The sequence below is a fragment of the Strix aluco genome, chromosome 15 (genome assembly GCF_031877795.1).
Source record: "Strix aluco isolate bStrAlu1 chromosome 15, bStrAlu1.hap1, whole genome shotgun sequence".
NCBI classification, from domain to species: domain Eukaryota; kingdom Metazoa; phylum Chordata; class Aves; order Strigiformes; family Strigidae; genus Strix; species Strix aluco.
In genome coordinates this window covers 14,157,446-14,175,927 of record NC_133945.1, presented here as the reverse complement: position 1 = coordinate 14,175,927, position 18,482 = coordinate 14,157,446, and the positions used below count along the sequence as shown (strand labels likewise).

Genomic DNA, 18,482 nt, shown 5'->3' with positions numbered 1-18,482 from the left:
ACTCTAAATACCACAGCAGTTGATGGCTACCCTAATGACACTTTCATGAAGTCCTAGAATGCACCGTACTTCATACCTATTTGCAAAGACAGAAGACAATCAGTAGTTCTTGAGGCAAAGAATTAATAGAAAATAAGAAATAGGAAGGAAAGAGGTTTCAGTGTAAATGCTTGAATATAATCTAGATCTTGTAGGTCAAGCAGTAATGATGCCGAAATGGTCTGACTTCAGAAGAAAAAAAATAATTGATTGAAATTCTGCTTTAATAAAAAAACTCTTTAGTTGACTTAAGTGATTTTTGTAAGTTTCTAAAACCCCTAAATATCACTACTTTACCTAAAGCCACAAACATGGTTCTTCATTTGTTCATTATAGGGCAACGTTACTTGGTTTTCTTTTTGCAGTACACAGATTATACTCTGGAACAGTATTTTTAAAGTTGTTTTTCATCTTTTTCTCCAAGCTTCTGGAATTACAACTTAACCTTGTCTTGCTTTATAGTTAGATCAGTCCTCACAAAAGTATTGGTTTTAATTAGAAAATTAAAACCCTAAAGTAGCTTGAAAATTAAGTTCTTCAAACAATCCATTATTCCGTAAACTTACTTCCTAAAGATATCCTGACAACGCTCTATTGTCATGTTGCAGATGAGTTCTTCCATCCAGGTTTTCCACTGCTCTATTCGGTGCTTCTGAAACACAGCTTTTGGATACTGAAGAGCTACCGTTGCATAGTTGTGCAATTGTTCAAGACAACCACGTAACACAGATCTTCTCTGCTGGAGAAGAGCACCAACTTCTCCTTCCAGTTGTTCACACTGACTGATAAGATGTGCCTGGCCTGCGTTTTGCAGAAACGCTGTTGCTGGTACATAACTTGGAGGACCTTTTGAGAAGATGGTTAACAATTAAGATGCATTTCTGAAGCACACATATTTTATAGCATACAAATAATAAGCATTAACATCTTTTCAAAAATATTCTTTTACTTGTGATAAAGGAGGCATGGAAAATACATACTGCGAATTTTGAGCACAGGGTAAGAGAATAATCTCGTGCCCAGCTAGGGTAAGACAGACAAGTTCCTTCAGACAGCTTGGCACAGAAACCTTGAAGTGCTCTACACATCACCCTTTGAAGAACCCCCTTTCTTTTAATTTATTCTATACAGGTCCTTGCCTTTAAGTTAGAGGATACTCGTAATGCATCCTGATATTAAACTCTAGTTATTTTCAAGCCATTAAAATAACCTCACAAATACTATTTTATACCTAGGTCCATTTGTGTGCTAATTTCTTGAAGAAGACTTGCAAGTTGCGTTGCCTCTAAATTACTGAAAGCAGTTTGGTAATGTGTTATCCACTGCTCAAATTCATTCAGCTTCACCTGGATTGCTTCCTGGACAGCTCTTTGTTGAGACTGCAACTGTGTGTGCTCAGAATACCTGAATTATTGAAGCCACAGAATCAAGTAAGTACTCCAAGAAAAAAAAAACCAAAAACCAACAAACTATTGAATACAAAACCATATTGAACAATACAACTACCTTGTTGACCAGAAAATTAACATATTCTCACCAATTACATAAAACTTTAACAATGTTGTGTTAATAATTGTTTTCCTACAAAATAATGAACGCATGTGCATATTCATACAATTCTGAAATCCTTGATCAATTTCAAATAAACTTGAAAAATATGTTAAAAGAACTAGAAACTTAGAGGAAAATATTTTTGTGCTGTGTATCAATAGCTGCATTATGTGGATTAATGTGATGGGACACCACATTCACAGAATCACAGAATCATTCAGGTTGGAAAAGACCCTTGGGATCATCGAGTCCAACCATCATTCAGCACATTCTGTCTCTGGCCTTGAGGGTCAAGTGTGGAACAGGATTATATTGATGGAGTATGAGGTGTAGGACATAAATAGTAAGATTATTCAGTAGGAAAATTATTTCAATAGTTCTTCTGTACAAGGCGTGACTTGCTTACTGTAAGAATAGCTTTTACCCAGCTATTAATCTCTCTCATATATACATTTCTAACGTTTAAATCATAAGTACGTTACTAAACCACAAACTGTATTGAACTGCGAGATTCCTGACAGAATTCCTGGCTCCTCTGTACCTGTGTTGAAGCGTGTGGGAGGGATGATCCACTCCTTCTGCACCTTCCAGAAACTCTATCTCCTCCAGTAGTTTTCCTTGCAACTTTTCTACATCTGTCAACTGCTCTTGCAGGTTCAGATACTCTTCTAAACTACTGTCCAATTTTGGCAGCACAGCAAGCATTTCATCTCTGTTCTTAAACCAGTTAACCTATAACCAAGACACAGACATTACAGAACTGGACTTAATTCAAACAGGTAAGAGAAAGTAATATATGGCAGCACTTAACTCTTCAATTATATTGTTCACCTAGGACTACCTCCAGTGCTACAAGTGCTAAAGCTTAATGGACATTCTTTATTTAGACTGCTCTCTAAACCTCTGTTTTCATTCCTCTAGCCCAGATTCAGGCAAAACATTAAAACATGTCTTAGAATTAAGCACACAGAAAATGAAAACTAAATACTTGCAAGTTGCATATAAGCATTTCCCTCAACAAAACCTCAATTTAGCTCAATAAAATCTGTGAACTATTTCTAATAAATGACCTTCTTCCACCCCCCCCAAAATGCAAATAAATGAAGTGAAAACATAGGGCCTACTTTGGTTATAAAATAGAAAATTATTGTAGCAAAACACACCTTTATCTCAGCCACTCTTGAAGAAAAGAGACTACGTGTAATATCTCTTTCCATTTCTCTTTTGCTTTGTTTGTTTTCAGCCTGCTGGCCACCACCACCATAGACAGCTCCAGCAAATCCTGCTTCACCTCCTGCTGTCCAGTCCACCAGAGGATCATAAACAAAAGCTTCAAGCAATGTAAGCAGTGTCTCTCTCCCACGCCGCATAATATGAAGGACCTGCATCATATTTTAAACAGACTCATTCTGATTTTGCATTATCTTTGTAGAAAAGTGGAATTTTAAGTGCAAAATGCTGTATTTGAGTAGGTACAGAAATCTGTAACTTATTCCTAACCACTACAAATACAGCAAGAACACCACAGTATGTACAAATGCAGCTATCCTGTAGTAACATCACTAAAACTAAAGATTGCATTCCAGACTTCCACACAAACTCTATACTCTAGCAACAGACACTTGAGGAATAAAACTCTCCTTTGTTCAGAGCATTTTTCTTTTTAAAAACATATCTGTCATGTTTATAAAGAACAAGTCCTGAAGAAAGAGGGTAAGCAGAACTTCACAAAAAAGCTTCAGGAAAAACAAGATTTTACATCTAGAGCTACAAGTCCCCCTTCCCCACTGAACTGTAGTTGTGCCACTACCTGCATATGTATTTACCTGACATTCTCGTATTTCTTAAATACCTACTACAGGATGTATCTAAAATAAGTCCAATTAAAGTCACAGCAGAAAAGGTGAAGGTTTTATAAATCAACAGCAGAATGTTTAATAGAAAAGTTCTAAGACAGTATTTGGAAAGTGATAGTATCTAAGATAATATCTGGCAGGTTTCCTAACTTACCTGTTCACAAGAAAGCCTGAAAACACCTTCTACTCCTGTCACTCCAAGTGCTGTTTCAATATTGTGCGTCATCCGGAACGGGACCTTCTCTGGTACCCTAAGGCTTTTCCCTTTAAGATAAAAATGTAAGTTGTTTCTTTTAATTACCAAGAAGGGAAACCTTTTATTTGAATAACATATAGCATTTTTTAAATTACCTTTTTCAAAGCAAACATTATAATCTATGTGGACAACTTCTCCTGTAGTCATATCTATAAGAACATTATCCAGATGTCTGTCTCCAAGACCAATGATGTAGCCAACCATGGACATAACTGCAGTGGATCTTGCATACGACTTTAAAGAGAGTTTCAGGAAAAAATTATTTGTGGGAATCCTCTGCCAACACATTGGAGTGACTACCATCTTAAAACATTCTTTTAAGTGTAAGTGTAAGACAAATCAAAACCAACTTATTCCAAGCTGTTTTCTATTTGTTGTCTGATGATATCTTACAAGAGCTTTCATGTCTTAGGCTGATAATTCTAGTATAATAACACAGAGCTATCAGTGTATACCCATTTTTTATTCCAGATGGTATAATTGTCAACAGTTCCTGTTATATGAAACTTCAGCAGTGCTAGCTCACCTAACTCACGAGTATCACTGCTTGAACACATCCCAGGCATTTGTTGCCCCTCATCCCATTAAAAACACAGCCTTTCAAAGGGAAAAGATATGTGTTATAACTCACCTGTGTAACTCTCCACCATTCATCCGGTGTAGTACACGATGACCAGAGCTCCTTAGCTAGGAGATTCGGGGGAGTTGCTTCCATCAATTCTTCTAGAACAGCCCTCATGACATTCAAGGGCCAGTCACGACGTGACACATCAAGACTAAGCCCAACTGCCTTTAAAGCGGGACCAATTTTACTGTAGTAAAGTTCACTGGGTCTAGGCACTATTCCAGGATTCTGAGGAGTCTGGTAAGAGTCCTGAGCCTAGAAAAGGTAAAAAAATGGTAGTTTATGTTATCACAACTCACTACCACAGAAAAGTATCCCAAGTTCCGTTTTGGTGAGAATGAAATATGAAATCAACTCCTCTACCGAGGATGACTTTTACAGCTCAGAGAATTCTTCCAAAATTCAATAGTTAAAAAAGCCTAAAAAAACTGAACACACATTGTTTTGGCTTAATTCTACTCTTATCAAGGTAAATTTCAAAAATATAACTTGAAAAACTACATTTAAAATGAAATAAGGATGAGATGTGAAACTAAAATAATTTTAACCAAAGTTAACTCAATTTGTTCAAAAACAGTTCCTCTCGAATTATCAAGTCTGAACAGTATATTTATGTTACATGCTGTAATATATATACATATATGTAACTTCGTTGATATCTGGTGAAATCCAAAGAGATGAATACACAGAACCATTCCACATTATTACGAACAAAACACAATCCTTTTAAGACTATGTTATTTAGAATTACGAAGCAAATTGGAATATATGTTTCCTTTCTGAATTGTTCTAGCTGGCATAAAACATACTTGATACCTTTTGTGCTTGTAAAGCAGCTTCTCGCTGTTGCCACCGCTTGTAAAGACCAAACAAAGGTGTAGCTCCATCCACCCACTGGATCAAGCCTGATCTTGTTCCCAGAGGTGTCACAGAGTAGTGCCTTGCGTGGAACCTTGGCGTCTCTTGACGGTTAATAGTAGCAAACATTGTGTTCACAATTGATAAGAACTGCATGATTCTTTCATCTAGATGTAAGTCTTCCAAACCTGCGATAAATTTATTTTGTTTAAAATTTAGTTTCTACACACAAAAAAAATTCTTCTCTTAAAGCCCAAAATCTAGCATTTTTTCAATCCTACTTCATTTCAGACTATGAATAGCTTTATAAATTATGCAAATTAAGGATGAGTTGTTCAGCCAAAACCTAAATGTTTACATAACATTTACCTACTAGAATCACCAGTTTATGACAGCTCACTCTAAGCAGTACACACAACAGTTACTGACATTACAAATAGGTCTTTCCATTTCAGGGAAGGCATGAAGTCTCTAAAGTTCTCTTCTGGGTGCTACCTTAAGCTTCTAGAAAAGTGCATCTAGCTAATCATATCAGTATGCAAGCAGAACACTGTTTCTGATGCAACCCTTATAAAGGGGGGATCTGAAGCTACCCTGGCTTACAGCTACACAAGGCAAAATTCCTTGAAAATGTATGGTGAAGTGGGAGGTGGGGAAGAAAGGGAGCAGATGCTCCAAGCAACTCTTTCTCCGTATCATGCAGGCAGATAAAACAAAAAGTTACAACCATGCATTTTCCCAAATTTTATAGTCTAATTTATAACAAGAGACAGTAACTTGTATGAGAAAACTTCAATTTCTTACCTTTGAACAAGTAGGGATAGTTCTTCCCATCTGAACCCAGGAAAAGCAGCTTTTTAGGTTTGGTTTTTGTAGGCAGGATTGTGATGGTGCTGCCCACACTATGAATTGTGACTGTGTCTCTGGTAGATACTTCTCCAGGAAGTGCTATTTCAGTGTTCATCATGGCAGCCAACCAAGGACTGATTTCTTCAAGTCGTAAAAGGTAACTAGCCCGTTTCTGTGCTCTTTGCTGCAAACTTAGCATAACCTATTCCAAATAAATGTTTTGTTTTAGGTTGAGGTTCACCTTGACAGCTAGCATTAAAAAAAATCCCACCACCAAAACAGACTTAATGGTGGTCATCTTCCAGCAAGCATGGAGACTTTTCTTAAACTACCATTCATCCTTATCATGCTACTATAATCCATTTACAGCTTAGAATGAAGATGACAAAAACTTAGAAAACATCCTTTATGCAGCAAATATACCCTGCCTGGTGATAAGCACCACAATCACAACAGATCGAACTCCTCAAGAGGTTTGCTCCTGCATTTATAAATATTTGAGCCACGGTCAAAGGCTCAAATTAGCAGCATTAGCAACCTCCTGTTTCTGAATGCTTGCTTGCTCTGCAAAGCAGATGAGGAACTACAAAAAAACCAAACAGTCCATTGTGTCTAAAACCTAGGTTCTGTCTAGTAAGACTTAAAAACCACCAGGTTGGCTTTGGATATCCAAGTGAATACATATTTTGTTTCTCCTCAGACACATAAAAAACTAAAACAAGATCCCATAATTGGAAAACAAATTATCTTTGGGAAGGGTTGATCATTTGAAGGTTGCTGCACAGCCTGAGGACTACGCTTAGATAACCAGAGTACCAATTTATTAAAATTTAAATCTACTACACTCAAATGGCATAGTTTCAGAAAGACAGTATTTAAAAAAAGTAAAGCCCTCTGCCCCCAAAACAAACATCCAAGACACCAGAAGATGCAAGATTTGAAAAAAAATAATTTCATTAGGTAGAAATGCAATAATGCAGACCATCAGTATGACTTGTTACAGTGCTTTACTTGTTACTGTGCTTTAGTGTCTAGCATGCCTGTGGTGATTGCAGAGAAGACGAAGTTTCAGGCTGTAATTTTGATATGGTAAGAGAATAGTAAGGAGAGGATCAAGCACATGGTGCAGCAAGAGCATCAAGAGTCTCTACACTGTACTCTTAGTCTGTGCATATAATACCTCTTTAAATGGGAGCCAGCTGCTTCCAGGTTTAGCAGGATTCAAAGGATTCTTAAGTTTCTCCAACGCATTTTCAATTGCATCTCCATAGTTATCCTGAAACCATTTCTCATGAGGAGTTTCTGCAGGAGCTGCGGTGATGCTCCGAACATGTTCCAAAGCAAATACAATGGGCTTCATTAGAGCTGTATGCTTTTCACGCATGATTGCTATTTTCTCCTCTCTATAAAAAAAAAAAAACCCAAAAAACAGTGTTTCCTCTAAACTCCATAAAACCAAGTTACTTCACAAGCAGAGCATCAGAATAAGACTGCAAATGAGACATCTAAGAATTCATGAAAATTACATCTCTAGGTCTTCCAGGATAACGGGTATTTCATATCACATTGAATGCATGCTCCCCTGAACCACACTTTTTTCTTTTTTAACTGAAACATCTGAACTGGGTTCTTCACCACTGGAAACCCTGAGAAGCTCAGAGCTGAAACCACTCTCAACAACTGATTTCCTTTAATAAAACAGCTCTTTATTACTGAGGATGTACCACACTACAAAAGAAGGGGAAGGGAGCAATTCAGATCATGCTGTTCTCTCATTCCATGTCAGCCCTGACTATAGAAATCAAGAGGCATTCTTAAGCTTAGCCAGGTGCCCAGTGAATGGCTTTCTTCTTCCACTAATCCATTCACAGGAAAACTCAGGTGAGGGAGAAACAAAGACTTGCTAAACACTGAAAACCAAAAGCAGATTAAGACATTCTGTTTACTTCAACTATATGTATTTACAGTAAACTCCAAATACATTACACCCTTCAACATGCTTGTCCTCATTTCAGCTGACTTGTAAGAAAGACCTTGGAAATGAAGAACTATAGAATCTCATAATCCACAACTTAATATGCACTGGGTTCTAACACATTATTACTAAGGAAATCCCAACATGGATTCACAGGTAGACTGTTGTTTCTCATTTGATTAGAATACTAGATGTAGCATCAAAATATTCTTGAAATAAGGTTACTGGCTTACAAAGAAGCAGCTAGGATAGTATGAATTCAGAAGCAACAACAGTGTTGATCGGTTTGACTGTATGCTTCCCCAAGAACAAACATCTGTTAACGATTATCACTCGAATTATTCAAAAAAAGACATACTTCCTTAAAGTGTTGTTGTTTTGGACCCTCTTGACTTCATCTTCCAGTTGTTGAATCCTTCTGAGGACGTACATGTGCTGCTGCAGTAAAACTCCTAACCAAAGTTCATCCCAAAGAACCGTAACCCTGCGCAGCTCAGCCACTAGCATCTGAACCTGTACAAAATAAAGATTCACTTACTTTTAAGAGTACTAATATTAAAAATTGCTTGTGTAGATGAACAACTTGAAAAAAGATGATAGCCTAACAGCAAAGATGTGAATCGACCTACTGAAAATTTGGTACAAGATATACATAAAACATACTTTGTGGTTCAGATAAGAGCACAAGCAGCATACATTTGCATTATTTACCTGCAATACCATTGTTGGATTTGCAGCAGAGAGTTTCTCCACAATTTTGCTGTAACAATCTTGCATCATTGCTTGATCTTCATTTAACCCAACTTTTGTGTCATCTTTACTACTTTCTTGAGAAGCTGGGGGGCTCCCCCCATCACATTCACCACCCAACAGTTCTTCTCCTTGAATATTACCTAGCAAAGTAGGGATGGCAGAAGGCAGCTTGCTTCCTAAATTAAAAATAGATGTTAAAATATTAGCTGCACTGTTCTGGCCTTGAAAGATACATCACTCAATAATTCATTTAGCATCACGTCCCCGTATTACATTAAGTACTGGCAAAGTATACGATGATAAAATTGAAAAAACTAACCTATTTGCTAAACTTAAATCAAAACAAAGGTATCAGTGAGGTCCCATAATAAAAATATTCTTAAGATAGAAAGTATCAGAGTTACTGAAAAAAACCCCTCAGTATCATTTTATCCAGTATATAAAAACATATTAGCTAATGTGTATGTGAACATTTAATTTTTCCTCCATACCTGAAGTCTGGGACTCACTGCTAAGTGAAATGGTACCCACTATTGCAGGATATAGTATGAGATGAGGAGAATCTTGAGCCACTCGACACAGTAAGTTGCAAATACTCTGACGAACATACACTTCTGGGTGATTCAGGCGGGAGAAAAGCTGAGGTATAATACCTTCATAAACAGGAAAAGAAAATGTGCCGATTCATTTAATTTCACTTCAAATGATGCAGAATTTTATTTTATTTTTAAAAGCATGCTGTTTTTGCATGAGAGAACATAAATGTCTAGTCTACCAATAAAAACTTCTTTTAAATAACTGCCTTTTCACAGTACAGGCAATAGTTTATTTTCATCTACTATTCAAATACAGATAACATCAGATGCAATATATAAATCCTTTAGCCAAGCACTAGGATATCAGTTTTGTACACTGTATGTTATATAATTTTTCAAAAATAAGGGAGAGTCCAATTAATAGTTCTTGAAGTTACCATAACTGAGTATTTCAAGAGTACAATTTTGCAATAGTTGGCCCTCTTCCACTGCTGCCTTCCACACTAACTCAATAACCTTTTTGGGAAAGTTCCTGAGCAACCAGAACCAGTAGTGTAGTGACAAACAGCTACTACTGAGACATTTGGCTTTAGCCACACATCTTCCCCTGAACTGCAATTCAAACTGTAGCTTGGAAAAAATCCATAATACTTCACAAACTGGATTTCCTTTCTTATCTTTATTATTTCCTTTCTAATTACTTAGTAAAAGACAGGCTCTCTTTCCATCATGCTTAAATAAGAATTTTATGAAAGTGAATACCTTTCTGCTTGTAATTAGAAAAAATGCGTCAAAATTAATTTTAACAATTAAATAGCATATACTTACCTCTCCAAGGAGCAGTAGGTGTAGTTTCTAGCCCATGCTCTAGATACTGTCTAAGTTCTCCAGCATGTTTCACAAGCAACCGTAACAGTCTTAGGGTTGCCATCACAATAACATCATCAGTGCTTTGCTCAGAAGTATTTCTTAAGTGCAGCCTGGGATCATCTTCATCAAGTGGAACCTTGAAAGAAAGAAATACTCCTCTAAGCTATGTATACAGTTCATGTCATCATTTAGAGGAGTTTCTAACTGTATTTCCTCATCAACACAAACACTAACCTGACCAGCATTGAGTTTGAGAAAAGTAAAGTATGCACTGCAGGAGAGTTTATAGAGGCTGAAGATTCTGTCTACAACTTTCCTCCACACTTTAATTAACCCTTCTGTTGCATTTTCGTCAAGATCTGAAAGCCAGGGACAACTTGTTAATAATTGACGCCATATAACATCCACCATATCATCTTCTTCATTGTCTTCATTTTCAGTGATTTGCAGAGTCATATCTTCATCCTAAATGCAAATAAAGAGCAGATTTGATTAAGTCCTCCAAACATTTCTACAAGCAGTATTAGTTTTTATCTAGGCAACTCATGCAATTGCATTACTTGATCATATTACCATAGTCCATAAAACAGATGCGTTACCATTTAGCTAACAGATGGTTTCTTAGAGACTCCTGCATCGTTTGAGTTTTAACTTTAAAACATTTACAGGAGTTAATATGAATCACAAGTAGAGGAAAAATAAGGTTCACGCTGAAGTTGAACATTTTTTAAGCAAGGAAATTTACACTTACTTGAATCCCAGCTGGACGACACACTGCCTGCCCAAGAATCCCATAGATTTTCTCTTTATCTTCCTCTGCAATGTTGTCTGGAAGCAAGTTCTGAACCTCAGATTTTTCCCGGGGCAGCAGACGAACACCTTCTCCCTGACTGTAACATTTAATGCATTATTGATTCCCAATATATTAGTATTCATAGAGCTACTGAACCCATTAAGACTATATATATAAAAATTCTTGAAAGAAGAAATCTTCATCCTTATCTCAGAATTAAGCTCGCTTCTTGTTACAGAGGGTAAGTAATCAATAGAATACCCACTGCTCTGCTCACACGTGACTTCGGGCCACAAGGAACAGTAAGCATAAATACAAAGCTAGGGTTTACCTTAAGAAAACTAACTGTGCTGTATAAATTTAAATATTAGGATGAATTTACCTGGCATTATCAACTACTTTCCGGCCCCATCTATAAGCCCAACTAGCCAGGGCTGCCCAAGACTTGGCTACTTCAGGTGCCTGTACTGAAGACAAGTGATACAGCTGTCCCAAGATGAAGTCAGGTTCTCCAACTCCAATATTTACTGTGATGGGAGAAATAGAGCAATATATGTTACGATGTAAAACCTACTTCTAATTTCCTTAATATAGAAAATGACACCAAAACATTATAAGTATGTAATATTTTTTCAGTCAAGTTAATACCCAAGAGTGTAAAATTTTCCGAAATGCAATTATTTTTCAGTTCTGACACTGGCTGCAAAACAAAGACCAGTTTTTCATTTGCTAACAACCACTGCCTATACTCTACAATTGCTTTCTCTTTCACAGAAAGATGGAACCTAGACAAGAAGCTTATTATGTCCAGAAGAGCAAGATACTTCAGAGCACAGACTTTTATGAAGTACCTAGAGCAGTGTATTTGCATTTTTTTGTGTATACATTTATTTTTTTCACCATCGAGGCACAAAGCACCTACTACTTAACATCCATTAACAGCTCTAAAGTAATTCTGACTCTGCAAGAGAGGAAACAAGTTATTTATAAAATCTATGTTTAAGCAAAGGAAGAACTTTATCTTGACATTTGACAAAAAGTCTGCCAAAACCTGGGAATTAAGAGTACATTTTGTGGTAACAACAGAAGTGTTCAAATTATGTACAGATTAAAGATCATGAGATCTTTAATCATGAAGATTTATTTATGAGAAAAGGCAACTCCTTTTCACATGTATCAGGGCTTTCAAAATAATAAATCCTGTTGATGCTTAATCTGAAAGATCTCATTCAAACTTTAGCAAATACAGGAGCTGAAAGCAGACAAAAGCATGACAAAATTTTACATCCTCCTCATACAAAATAAACACATTCCGGTTTCTTCTTCAGGCCACCATGGCTTGAATGAGAAAAATGTGAAATATGAAATGTCAGTATTAAGGTGTTCAGTTAACTATGTATAGTTACCTACTGCAAAAAAACCACACGCTGTTTATACACGTATTAGGAAAATGAAAATACATGAGTGAGGGAGCACTTAGTCTTCATCAATATAGCTAGTGCTATCCCTCAGTGGAATCATCAGTAACTAATTTAACAAAGAAAGAATAAGAAGGAGAATAAATCTACCTGTAGATTCACTTTCAATCCTAGGATATTCTTCTTCTAGTGTATTAACAGCTGGGAGATCAATCAAATTATATATGTTTTTAGACAAGGTAGACAGACCAGTGTGATTCTGCTGCTGTCGAGCTCTATATACTTGTTTCAACTGTCCTGAAATCTCTTTCCATTCTGCTTGAATCCATTTAGCCAGTGTGAGAATAGATTTAGCAACTGCATATTCAGCTTTGGCAGATTTGCAAAAGGATATGGCACAAGAACTCAGCATTTCCATGGCATGTGTTGACTGACCTGCATATCATGAAAAGCATATCTTCAGTAGAGTGTTAACTTTATTCAAAACACTTCTGAAATTCAGCATATTCAGATACAGCTTGTAACAATATATTTTTACAAAGAAGATTCTCTTTTGAAGTTAAAAATGACAAGTAAGAAAAGACTTGTGAAAACACTTTCAGACTGAGACAACAGTTAATAGGATGAAATCAGTTCCTAATGATACTGTCCTATTATGATTTCTTCATGGTCAGGGGAATTAGCCTGGTTACAGGGACAAGAAGCTCAAGTATCTACAACATAATTAGCAAATACTCACCTGCTGTGTATAACAATTTTGTTTTCTCAATATCAAGTTCAGGACCCCATTTTTCATCTATCTGACCTGGTGCAGACAATTTTTTAAAGTGCTGGACTAAGTCTTGTGCAGTGGTGGTTTTTCCTAGCTGAACTTCGCTGCACTGGGCAAGCAGTCGTGTAGCTAGGGCAATATTTCCTCGCTTTCGTGCAAATTTCGCTGCTGTTAAGCCCAGCTCCATTAGATGGCTTTTAATTGAGACTGTTGGCTCTGAAGGAGAAAGCAAGACATAGTAAACAGAATTATTAAACAAACAATAATTGCACCTGAGTTATACAGATAATTTCTGCCCAGTGTATTCTATACATGGCCATCAGTAAAAATTTGCTCAGCTCTTTCGTATTTCCCAACACCTCCTTCAGAAATTTAGATGACTTGATTTCTGCCTAGAATATTTATACACCCCATCTGAAATTTAAAAAAAAAAAAAAAAATCCATATATTATCTGCTGGTCAAAAGAGCAGGTTTTTCACTACAAGCATCCTTCTTAACTAAGAAATCTACTTGTCCCCTGATACAACTTTTTCTCCCATTATCTCTTATCACAGTGCACATTTAAATGGCTTTCATGACTGTTTTTAAAGACCCCATTACTGATAGTGTTGAAGTGTTCACAAGTGAAAGCATTTAAAAATATGAAAAGATGAGCAAGTGCAAGTAGAAGAGTATAGAACTGTTAAGCATTTCAGAATAGATTTTTTTCTTTTTAACAGTGTCTACATTACAGTAGTAATTGAGACCCCAAGTTGTAAAGCAAGATACCTAAATAACCAAAACTTGGCTTTTAAAAAGTAAATAATTGAAAGAGACACAGCTGCTGCTTTCAGCAGAAGATTTAAGTTCAAATTCTGCATTTACCTTTCATAACACTAAAATGAGAGCTTATATACCTTTAAGTTTTTCCATCAATTGATTCTGGTACACTGTGTACCTCAGTGCATGCATCCACGGCCTTACATCATGCTGTTTGCATGACCTCAAAGCATCATTGAAGAGAGGTATAAGACAGTCCTGGAAGAGGCACAGAAGTTGCACAGTTGTCAATGAGAGATATTTACTAAAATGTATTTTCATTTATTAAATCCAAAGACTATTTTAGTGCAGAGTAAACATTCTTATTCGTATTAGTAGCCACTCTTTATTGTTAACTAATAAACTGCAAATGCCTTTTATGCAACTTTAGAAAAACATGCTTGATTTTGAGAGGACAACACTAAGAATAGCTCAAAATCAAGCAGAATTGTTTTCTGAGGAACATGATTAGAAATAAGAACTAGATCATTCATGCTGGTTGAAACTTGACATTGAGTTTTTCATTACTGACGTGACTGGGTTTTGATATTTTAAAGTTACTTTTAAAGTAAGTTACATGTGTGTGTTGTAGGAATAAACATTACAATGTATTTAGTGAAGAAATATCAACACTTCACTAAAAAGCAACTATCAATGAAACTTTAAAAATACTGTAACTGAAAGGGATGCTATATTTATACCTATAGAAAGAAGTCCAACTGAGATGTAAACTTAAAAAAACTTGGGTCAAAGCATGTTAGAAAACTAAATGAACTATTTTCACAATATCATTAACAATGGTCAAAAACAATGAATATATGTTCTATAGTCAATACTTCATGACTTAAGATGGAGAAAGACATTACTCCAATTCAGGTTTTAAATACACAGACATACCTCTGATGTCAGCCTGTTGGATACAGTGTTTTCCAAAGCAGAAGAACAATACAACTGAAGAGTGCTCAACACTGGTAAAGACTGAGACACAGTGAGTGTGGAAAGTCTTAAAGGTCCAATAGCGATTCGTGATGTTTGCTTTAAGTACTTAATAACGTTTCTGAAATAAAAGAACCAGAACAGTCATTTTTGTCAGCTAGGCTTTAAAAGTAAACAGTGATATTAAAATTACTAAAGAGAATGAAAATCCAATGTCTGCAAAGAGATGATGAGAAAATCTTGCAATATTATGCACAAATTACAGTATGGTACTTTATTATTAAACTGTCAAGAAGCAGTATTTTATCAACTGAAAGAACTAAACAATCTCCAAGTTAAGCATCATCCTATTTTTGCTTATAACTCACAACAGCTAAAACTGGTAGCAAACTACCATAGGTGCTGAAGTACAAAGCAGAGTATGCTTTTCACAAAGTTATGTTTAACAAACTAGAACGGCTTTACACAGTATATTACATTCATTCATAGTGCGTTTCAACTTACTCAGATATTGACTGCCACTTTTGCTCCTGATCTATGTGGTTTGCAGCTGTTGCCAGACATACTGAACTTCTCAAAAGCTGTACTTCAACTGCTTTTTGAAGTTCTCTTGGATCAGGACTTAGCATATTAGGGAGGAGCTTCTTCATGTCTACATGGAGAATAAACAGTTGAAACCAACTAGAACTGCCAAATTTTATCAAGTGTCACTGTCTGAGAATGCATTTTTGAGAGCACAGAATTTTGGAAAAAATATTTTAAAAATATATATAATATATCTGTATGTATTCATACTAGAAATTGATGATAGACTACTTATAAACAAACACAGTAATTCCAGAAAGCACACTTGTATCAACATTTAGAATGACCACTGCCAATCATTTTGAGGTTATGGTCAGTCCACTGACCACAGCAAACTGCATTCAGAAGTTTCAGTCTGTCATTTATAGAGACAGATACATGAAGAAATATTTACTTTTGTATTTGAAGTAATGTTAACTTATGCATTTATACCTATTTTTTCTTTGGATCCCCCTGCAAGCAGGTTGATATTTTCTCCTGGTAATAATTCTAGTTGTTCAGTGGATTCAGTAAGTTGTCCAGACTCAAAGCTGCTCAAAGATCTGCAATTCAATGTTTATAGTTTTATTTTCACATTTCTTACTTTATTCCAGTTGCGAAATATCTTAAACAGCAAAAGACTCAAGCCTAACTCAAAATCCTACAGAGCACTTATGATTCATCCTAAGCAAAAATCCCAATTTTCACACAGATCAATAAAAGGCAATAGTACTGCACCAAATAGATAAATTCAATATTAAAGTAAAATGAAAATCACACCTGTCCAGCTATGAAGCTTTTCATAATATCATTACACTATATAATAATCTTCTACCATAGTCAGGCAAAAAGGATTTACTTTGGAAGAGTTTAAAAACAAACAAAGGAAACCCCAAAACTTCCCAATCCCCATGCACAGAGAAATAAGTTTTGGGGCAGAATTTCATGAGGCCATGGTTTCAACTCTTCAGTTTACATGAAACCAAACTTCCAGGAATACTGGAGTGTTGTGCAGATCACAGATTATACAAATTATATTGCTTAACCGCCTGAAGCAGCAAATTTAACATTTTTTTCCCCCCATTGTTCCACATTTGGAAATAATTTAAGCATTATAGACTCATACAGAACTACACAAAAAAGGCCCTAAAAGGTTAAGAGGCTTGATGGCTCTGAATACAGAAGACTCAGAGGTTCAAAATTCTTGTTATTATCCACTGAAAAAGGAATTATCTAAGTATCTGCATTAGAAAAGAAAAAAAATAAATATTCAGCATGTGAAAACTCCCCTTTCTGCTAAATTATTTCGATCCTCATTACTACAGTCTCTCCTCAGCCTTCTCAGAAGCAGAAGAGTTAGTGCTGTGCATCGTCAGGAGCTTTTCACAGGATTTTTCTGATGATATAGTATCGACCTTCCAGTAATTATCTGGATGAAAACTAACTCCAACCAGCCAAAACTACCAGACCTCTGCATAGTACAGCAAGCACTTGTGATGTCTATCAGAAGTACAGGGGATTTAGTTCACAAAAACATGAACATTCAGAAATGACACACTTTCACATTCACGTCAAGCATGCACTCTCCCCTAATGGATTAGCTGCACAACACACTGTTACTGCAGTAAGAAAAAGGATCGCTCCTTTCTCCAACAGTAGTCACTTTTTCAGACCTGCAAGATTTTATTTCAAAGCCTCCTTCTATGCTTTTATTTTCAAGTCAAGGAATTTCAGCCAAAAGGATTTTACGATATTTACCACAGTAGTACAGGGATGGAAAGACTCAAGTTGTCAAATGAAACAGAAAGGACCCTTAAACCTTGACAGACTATTTCTATGTCACAGACATTTTTTCATGAACCAGAAAAATATCAAGGGTTAGGAAATAAATGTGCAAACTACAAGCAGCCAAGACCACCTCCTTAACATACTTTTTACATTAGATTAATGAATTAAAATATTTTTAAAAACTGTACCACTGACAGGAATTTTATTTTTTACTATTATGTAAGTTGTGCAACACGATGCATCTTCTGCCAATAGAAGTACAATAAATTTGGTATCTTTTACTTCCAATGAAAAGATGTTTTTCTTTAATACTAACAAACCTCAGCAGTCAGAAAGCCACATTAACTATCTAGAATGATGGTACCTCTTTACTTATCTGTATGGCTAGTAAATATCATGGCCAAGTTTTCCCCTCCCAAGAACACAACTTTTTTCTTACCATGCCTCTATTCCAGTGACATCCAGTTTCTAAAATCCATAAAAATTTAATATTTCAGTTCTAAGATATTGAACTCTAAGGTACTGATGAATAAATTAATTATATCCTTACTTTATGTAGTTAAAATCTGCTTTCAGATTGATTGAGGTATTACTATTGCTTTTCTTCAAGTCATGGACCATATTTTGCCACTCCTGAACAGCAGACCAGTCAGCAATGGAAATGTAACATTCACACGCTTTATTACCCAAGTAGTTTATAACTTCAGGTGAAGAGTCACTTGGCTTAGTCAGAACAGTTTTTCTAGTTTCTCCTGTGAAACAAGTATATATACTTAAATATATATTCATGGTTATGTATTTTTAAATAGCAAATCTATTACTCAAATGTAATTTGTGTCTTTTGTCAATAAAAACACTTTAATTTTTAAAAAAAGCAAAAAGTTACACAACATTTACAGTATTCTTCCACTTTTTTTTTTAATAGAACTTTTTCAAAGGAGGTTTTGGAAAAATATAGGTGATATCTGTAAAGAAACATCAAACAGGAAAACAGAAGAACTAAATTAGGAAGAAAGAAGGTCCCTTTTCAAAGATGAAACAGAACACTATAACAAAGTCTCAGTAGTTAAAAAACGGATTAACTAGTGCATTTGATACAATTATGTCAAATTCTATGCCTTAAATTATGATGATCTAAAATAATTTAGAATTAAATTAGTAAATTACGAAGTATTTTACCTATTATTTTTAATTTCATTCAGGTAGACCTCAGTACTGCAAACCCTCATATCTACACATAATAT

The 18,482-nt window shown here is 35.7% G+C and overlaps 1 protein-coding gene across 4 annotated transcripts in view; it reads right to left on the bottom strand.

The window, feature by feature from the left end:
* The window catches only part of SMG1 (SMG1 nonsense mediated mRNA decay associated PI3K related kinase), a 67,412-nt gene that overhangs the window by 12,060 nt on the left and 36,870 nt on the right, over positions 1-18,482 (bottom strand). For all 4 annotated transcript variants that reach the window (XM_074841352.1, XM_074841351.1, XM_074841353.1 and 1 more), the window contains 24 exons: positions 17,789-17,990; positions 15,904-16,013; positions 15,391-15,538; positions 14,848-15,007; positions 14,049-14,169; positions 13,119-13,367; positions 12,530-12,814; positions 11,344-11,488; positions 10,920-11,058; positions 10,403-10,633; positions 10,127-10,304; positions 9,254-9,415; positions 8,721-8,938; positions 8,368-8,522; positions 7,215-7,437; positions 5,990-6,236; positions 5,144-5,373; positions 4,334-4,582; positions 3,798-3,936; positions 3,601-3,710; positions 2,754-2,972; positions 2,132-2,322; positions 1,271-1,443; positions 606-885 (listed from right to left, as the gene is read on the bottom strand). In XM_074841352.1, coding sequence (XP_074697453.1) covers positions 606-885; positions 1,271-1,443; positions 2,132-2,322; positions 2,754-2,972; positions 3,601-3,710; positions 3,798-3,936; positions 4,334-4,582; positions 5,144-5,373; positions 5,990-6,236; positions 7,215-7,437; positions 8,368-8,522; positions 8,721-8,938; positions 9,254-9,415; positions 10,127-10,304; positions 10,403-10,633; positions 10,920-11,058; positions 11,344-11,488; positions 12,530-12,814; positions 13,119-13,367; positions 14,049-14,169; positions 14,848-15,007; positions 15,391-15,538; positions 15,904-16,013; positions 17,789-17,990 — 4,564 coding nt within the window. The remainder of the gene's footprint in view (positions 1-605; positions 886-1,270; positions 1,444-2,131; positions 2,323-2,753; positions 2,973-3,600; positions 3,711-3,797; positions 3,937-4,333; positions 4,583-5,143; positions 5,374-5,989; positions 6,237-7,214; positions 7,438-8,367; positions 8,523-8,720; positions 8,939-9,253; positions 9,416-10,126; positions 10,305-10,402; positions 10,634-10,919; positions 11,059-11,343; positions 11,489-12,529; positions 12,815-13,118; positions 13,368-14,048; positions 14,170-14,847; positions 15,008-15,390; positions 15,539-15,903; positions 16,014-17,788; positions 17,991-18,482) is intronic.